This window comes from Lycium barbarum, chromosome 4 (assembly GCF_019175385.1).
Source record: "Lycium barbarum isolate Lr01 chromosome 4, ASM1917538v2, whole genome shotgun sequence".
NCBI classification, from domain to species: Eukaryota; Viridiplantae; Streptophyta; class Magnoliopsida; order Solanales; family Solanaceae; genus Lycium; species Lycium barbarum.
This window is the reverse complement of record NC_083340.1, coordinates 32,919,999-32,927,117: the sequence shown is the minus strand read 5'-3', so window position 1 is coordinate 32,927,117 and position 7,119 is coordinate 32,919,999. Positions and strand designations below refer to the sequence as shown.

Below are 7,119 nucleotides of genomic sequence, written 5' to 3'. Positions count from 1 at the left end.
GTCGTGCTGTTTAGTGGAAGGGTCTGAACAAGATGATAAAATCAACAAGGGGCAGAACCAAAACGGAAAAGATTTAATTAGGAGGGTTGAAATAAATTAATGAAGTAAAATAAAGGAGATTTTCAGAGATATTTTAGAAAAAAAGACTGTTAGAGAAGAAAAATAACTTTTTTTTTACACGAATCCCTATGATAGAAATTAAAATTAATTGCTTAGGAATCGGCCTGTAAAGTTTGGACGATAGTGGCACGAGTCGCAGCGACAAACCTGCTAGATCGGTTCCTTCGGAATTGAATTTTAGTAAACTCTCATTTTGTCTGTTTAATTAATTTATTAATTACCTTTTCTCTCAGTTAATCGTTTCACAAACAATTTTAGTAAATTTTCATTAGTGATTTCCGGGATTACCTTGCTGTAATTGGGGTTATTTTTTAACTAAGTTAATTCTTTTCTGAAAGTTGCAACTGACAATGCTTGAGAAACAAAATATACTTGATTTTGCAGTTGTTGGTACGTGCAGTTATAATTGTTGTACAAAGTGGGTTAATAATTATCCTCATGATAAGCTTCAAGAAGTGGACTCTCATGGGATGGGACTGGTTGATTTGTGATGTGGGGTCATGGTTTTACCCATTTGCCCTTTTATAAACTGTATACGTCTAATAGGGAATAGACTCGAGTTAATAGTAGTGATCAAAAGGTCACCAACAGGTCCCATCAAGTCAAAATTTGTAGATAATTTTTTTTTAAATGTGAAATTTGACCTCTTGAAGATAAGATATGTTATGAATTATAACTGATAAAAATAACTGTATGGTGTAAAAAATTATTTACCAAACGATACAGAGTAAATTTAGGGATGATAGCAACAACAATACCATCTCTATTACTAATTTGAACATTTCAACTAATGATTTTAGTAGGCATATGTATTGTCAATCCTCCTTCCTCTTATATTTCCTTTGTATTTTGACCATTTACTTATATTTATATTTTTCATACAGTATTTTTCCATTTTGTCCTTGCTTTTTATCCTATTTAGCCGAACACGAAATATCAAGCGTTTTTTTTTCTCCGTCAAATCTTTACCCAAGAGAAGATGATGTTAAACAACCTAATTAACCAAAATAGTTATGGCAAATTGATTAAACTTAATTATGTGTGCAGACTTTGAAAACATAATATATATATATGTGTGGGTCACTACATAGTTCAGATTGGATGAGGGGCGGAGCTAGAAATTCGGATATGAAGTCGGTCGAATGCAGTAGCCTTTGTCAAACAATGAATTGACGCTTGAAATCATCATTCTAAAATGCGTAACTCATTAAGTTAATTCTGATTCCACCTCTGAATTGGACTAATGTTTATGTTGGTGATCATAAGATTGGTCCCTAAGTACCCTGTATCCATGAGGCACTTTTTGAAGTGAATCTTTCTCATAAGAGAAAAGAGTTTGGTGGTGAAGAGCTAAAGATGACCCAGTTCTCAAGTAAAGACCATGGCCACAGTCCCATATTCATTATTCATTTTCACATTACACTACACCTCACGTGTGGTCCACCAATCCTAACACTCCATGCCCTAAAAATTAGTATTAATTACTACATTCTTCTTTTTCTCCACACAAATTAATATCACTCAAGGACTATCATGTAAATTCACTACCCAAATTTACTTCTTTTTCTTCTATTTAGCATAAAGACACTTTGACAATTGTTATTTTAATGTAAAGAAATTGCCAAATATCTAGCTTTTTTTAAAGCCATAATTTTCCTGATCAACATCCAAAATTTCAGCTGTTTGCTTGTCCCCTTCAAACGCAAATAAACCCCCTCTCATTTCTCTTCTTCTTCCGCCTCTCTCTCTCTCTCTTTCTCCTCCAAAACTTACACTCCTCACAACTCTCTTTCCTCTCTACAATTTTTCCTTCTCACACCAAAAGCACACACTCCTTTCACACATTCCTCTTTTAGCTCCTTTTACATAGTTACTATCCAATGGAAAAACCTGAATTCTTCCAAGCAAGTTACTACAACTCCCATTCCGATGCCAAAAACGGTGACCATTTCGTCGTTGAGGACCTTTTGGACTTGCCTAACGATGATGGAATGGTCACTGATGGTACGTTGGACGCTACATTCACTGGAAATTCCACGGATTGTTCCGTTGTCGATAATTCATGCAACTCCTCATTGTCCGGAAACAATCACGACCCACAATTACTAGGTGACAATATTGGCTATCGAAATTATCCTGACGGACACTTCTCCAGTGACTTCTCCGTGCCGGTAATGACAATTTTCATGCACGCATAAAATATATTCGTAGTAATTTCTTAACGTGCTTTTGTTTTTAGTTTTACCTTTTTTTTTTCTTGTAAAAAAAAAAAAAGTAGTCACTAGACATGTAACTTTAACGCTTTTGTGAGGAGTTTCTTTTAATGGCTTTTGTTTTCTTCCAGAAAAAAGAAACATTTACTTTTCTTGTTCGTTTGCTGTGAATACAAATTTAAAGATAAAGAAAATTCAAGTTTCCTGACTTGTCGGGGAGGACCATGCTGCATTTTTAGTTTTAATTCACTTAAGCAATTAATTTGACGTGACAAATAATTGTTGGAATATATACATGCTTGCAATTCAAATCGTTAGTTATTGTTACTAACCATTATATGAATTACATTATTTATTATTATACTAATAAAAATTGTTATTTTTTCTTTACACAGTATGATGATTTGGCTGAGCTGGAATGGCTATCCAATTTCGTGGAAGAATCATTCTCAAGTAACGAAATGCAGAAGTTACAGTTAATTCAAGGAATGAAGACTCGAACTGATTCGGAGACTCACCAATTTATTCCTGACCCGAACCGAGCATCTGCAGCTAACCCAATCGGGTTCAAGCCAGAAATGCCCGTCCCGGGCAAAGCACGTAGCAAGCGGTCACGCATGGCTCCAGGCAACTGGGCGTCCCGCTTGCTAGTCGTGTCTCCTAACTCTCCCAACTCTACAAACCCGGACTCCCCGATGGACACGTCATCAATGCAAGACATGTCATCGTCATCAGAGTCCGGGATAATAATTCCGAGCTCTGGTGGTAAGAAGACAATCAAATCTTCTACTCCGAAAAAGAAAGAGAGTACTCATCATGTTAACGTTCCAAATAACATGGCTAGCAATAGTGAAGGAAGGAAGTGTCTTCATTGTGCTACAGATAAGACACCACAATGGAGAACTGGACCAATGGGTCCAAAAACACTTTGTAACGCGTGTGGTGTAAGGTACAAGTCTGGACGTCTTGTCCCTGAATATCGTCCTGCTGCTAGCCCAACTTTTGTGCTGACTAAGCATTCGAATTCTCATCGCAAAGTGCTTGAAATTCGGAGGCAAAAGGAAATGACTCGGCCTGATCAACACCACCAATTCCTTCCTCAGAACATGATGTTCGATGTATCCAATGCCGATGATTACTTGATTCATCAACATATTGGGCCCGATTTTCGACAGCTAATCTAGTGATCAATGGTTCTGGTTTAGGAGTTTGCTTTCTGATATTGAGTTTCTCTTCTTAGAGGATTGAATTTCCTAAATTTTTTTCTAGATTAATTTACTAGGACTAGATTCCTAGCTTATCGAATTTTGTAGCTTTGTTATAAAAATGAAAAAAAATTACAAAGGAAAAGTGAGAGACTAAAAGAGTAAAGAATGAGCAGTACAAGTAGAAGGTGTAGGGTCTAGTGTCCTAAGTTTATGTTCCTTTTGCCAAAAACTTGGCAATTTCATCGAACCAATTTTTCCTGATATACAAACTTGTTTTTCTCTTTTTTAAGTCTACTATTTTTCTCTTGCTTTATTCTAATTTTCTTTTATCATGCCCAATATAAATCTTCGCTGGTTTTATTTTCTATTAGCCCGCAAGGAAAATGAGGGGAAAACTAAGAAGAAGCAATCTTATGGTCTTAACTTGCATGGGAATGACTTCTAAGATGCATGGTTTGTTGAGTGCAAGAAAACGCCAAATTGTAGGTTCTGAATTTTTTCATTTTCCTTCTGTAATTAATTGAACTATAATTTATTTGGTTACTCATTGTAATGTTGTAGTATATGAAACGAATTCCTTTTTTCTTTAATCCTTTGATGAACTAAGGCAGATATATATCATCCCTTCTCTCTCTCTATCTCTCTTTTAACGAATCTAATGAGATAACTCATAATTGATCTAAGTAAACGTATTGCATCTTATCTTAATTTAAATGCGATACGATAGAGGAGTTCTGCTTCATTGTGAAGAATTATCCAATCAACCATGATTTCCATTCATGGTGCATTTTTGTTCTCTACGTATTGTATGCTTCGCGACTATGTACGACACGTGGCACACGCCTCCTATTTGTTCAAGGCGAGTAACATGAGTTCTGATACGAGCGGGGCATTCAATCCCTCTAAACACTCGATAAATTAGCTATAAATTTCGTCGCTAAATTGTTTGTTACTAACAAAAATTTTGTGATAATTCATCCTTAATCTTAAATAGAATTACCAACGGATTTTGCTGTCTAGCTACAGAATTTGTCCGTGCTAGTTTTTGTTTTTTAGTAGTAAAAGTAATTAAGAAAATGTTCGATTATTAAGTGCATTTCTTCATTTACTTAAAATAATAAAAATCTACGAATGAAAAGTTAAAGCCATTAATATAGTAGTGCAAATTTCAGTGTATAGTGCCATGAAAGCTGTAAACTTGGCTACTTTAACAAAAAAAAAAAAAAACTTTTATTTTCATTGGGATGGTAAAAGAACATGAATTTCAGCAAAGAAGATGATTATTTGAAATCAAAGAGATGTAATGAGCAGTAATATACAGAGAATGTTAGAGGAAAATCACATCAGCCAACAACATATATGAAACCCAAGTTCATGATGTTATATTTAACCCATATATAGATTGGAGGTTCCAACTCCTCTTTTACATCGTTATCTGCTCTAGTACTGCTTTGCTTTTTCCACAGAAAATCCGTTAACATATCTTTTCGGCACAGAATTCAATGCACACCATGTGAGATTCTTTAATTTACTGTTTCTTTTATAATAAGTTAATGATGGGAAACGAGAGTGATAGGTCATTGTGCCGATTAAACCTAATCTTCGTTAAATGTTGAGAAAATATATATTTTTTTAAAATATATGCAGTTCGGCAACTTATGGTATCTTCACTTATATTCCTCAAAATAAAATTATTTCGTTTTCCAATCCTCCAAATTAGTTACTCTAATCTAATTTTGAGAGAACTGGAGGTAATCTTTCGATATTTGCAGCCTAGAATTATTCGATTTTTACTGCACCCTTCTCTTACTTATTCACGGTATTCGAACTTAATTTTCAACACCCCCCCCCCCCCCCCCCCACACACACACACACAAGAAAAGGAAAAATCGTAAGTTTGAAACAATTAATTAAAGTGATCTTAGTATTTCGAATACATGAAATTGTGGATTCATTTATTTAAGTATTTTCTCGTGGAGAGAGAAAAAAAAGAGAGGAATCATTGTATGGTTTAAGATGCTATTAATATTGTATGTGCGATCCTAGGCCTCGCTGATCCATAGGAATCATACCTTATATTCTTAACCAAGTACTACCAAGTTCTTTTTCACTATTTTCTTTATTGTTAAATACTAATTTAACGTAATTACTTGAAATAATTGCCTGCCAAACCTCAGTAATCCACATGGTGCTTGGTGCTTCTTTACCCTGTTTCTCATTATGGTGTCAAAAATTTAATTAAACTAAGTCTAATAAGAACAATAAAAGTAAAAATTGCTGCAGGAGTTGTTGCAGAAGTAGTGGTATAGCAATTGATTCTCATTGTTTAAGATTATTTTGCAGCTGTGAATCAACTGATCAAATTAAACAACTGTTTGCCCTTTTATCTTCTAATGTAATTTTAATCAGTAGTCACATGCCTCTCTTGTGCCTCATCTGCACTTTCATTATTTTTATTCTTTCCATTCAATTAAGTTCTCTTTTATATATATTTTGTTAATTAGTGCAGCATTTGATACCAGTCTAAGGCTAAACCATTAGTTCACCTCACCTTCAAGTTTTAAACTTATTGGCAAGCCTATATAAACTGTATGCATGAACCTATATATATAGAGAGAGAGAGTTTTTTCGTTGTTTCATATATCTCTTGGTCAACTAACCATGCTAGAATGATAGTTATTGTACTCCTCCACAACAAAATTCTATAAAAGTAATGGTACGACACACAATATACAAAGTATATTTTAATCACTTCACATTCAAGCTCTCTAAATTTACTCCCTCTCTTTCTCCTATATACCTAGGTCCTCGTCTAACTTACATATATATTAATTGTTCTTTAATTGAATCTATTATAGGGTAGGTTCTTTGGATAGACTCCCTTAAGACGAAGAAGGCTGGCTCACATATGTTAAATCTATAGCATAAATTAAATCACAATATCTCTGTGTATAAGTGCTGAGGATCAAGCTATATCTCCCGGACGAAAGACTCGTCAAAATATTAGTAGACAAGTAAAATTATTACTTTTTATTAAATTTGATTTACTGCTACTGTCAATTAATGGAGTGCTAGTTAAATGAGATACTTAAGGGAGAGACAAGGTGTAGTTTAAAAGATACTCTTATGATTAAAGTTATTACATTTACGCATAAAATATATTTTAAGGAGGTGTGGTGCCCGTGAAAACACTAGGAGGAGTAGGTATTAGTTCAATTATATGCATTGCCAACTTAATGAATTTCTTTTACAATCTTCTCTGAAACTCCATGAACAAAAAGCATTCATGCACTGGCTTCTTTTTAGTGTAATTCATCATATTGAAAAAGATTAATTCCGTGATTATTCTCATTGATTGAGTTGGTAAATATATCATAGTTACACTGTCCTATTAGGATACAAACTATACTAACCTAAAATAGAAGATTTACAAAATATTCTTTTACTACATATTTACACTATTTATCACACCCCCGCAGTCGAAACGGGAGGTTTACGAACGCTGAGACTGTCCCGAAAATCTTCAAATAAGACCTGTGGCAGTCCTTTAGTGAAAATATCGGCGAGCTGATATCGGG

General features: G+C 34.3%; 1 protein-coding gene across 1 annotated transcript; it reads left to right on the top strand.

Moving 5' to 3' along the window:
- Nucleotides 1–1,791: 1,791 nt before the first annotated feature.
- On the top strand, nucleotides 1,792–4,068 carry LOC132638350 (GATA transcription factor 9). Its single transcript, XM_060355269.1, has 2 exons — nucleotides 1,792–2,291; nucleotides 2,729–4,068. The coding sequence occupies exons 1-2, from the start codon at nucleotides 2,001–2,003 to the stop codon at nucleotides 3,515–3,517; spliced, it is 1,080 nt and encodes a 359-aa protein (XP_060211252.1). The 5' UTR covers nucleotides 1,792–2,000; the 3' UTR covers nucleotides 3,518–4,068.
- The last annotated feature ends 3,051 nt before the right edge of the window (nucleotides 4,069–7,119 follow it).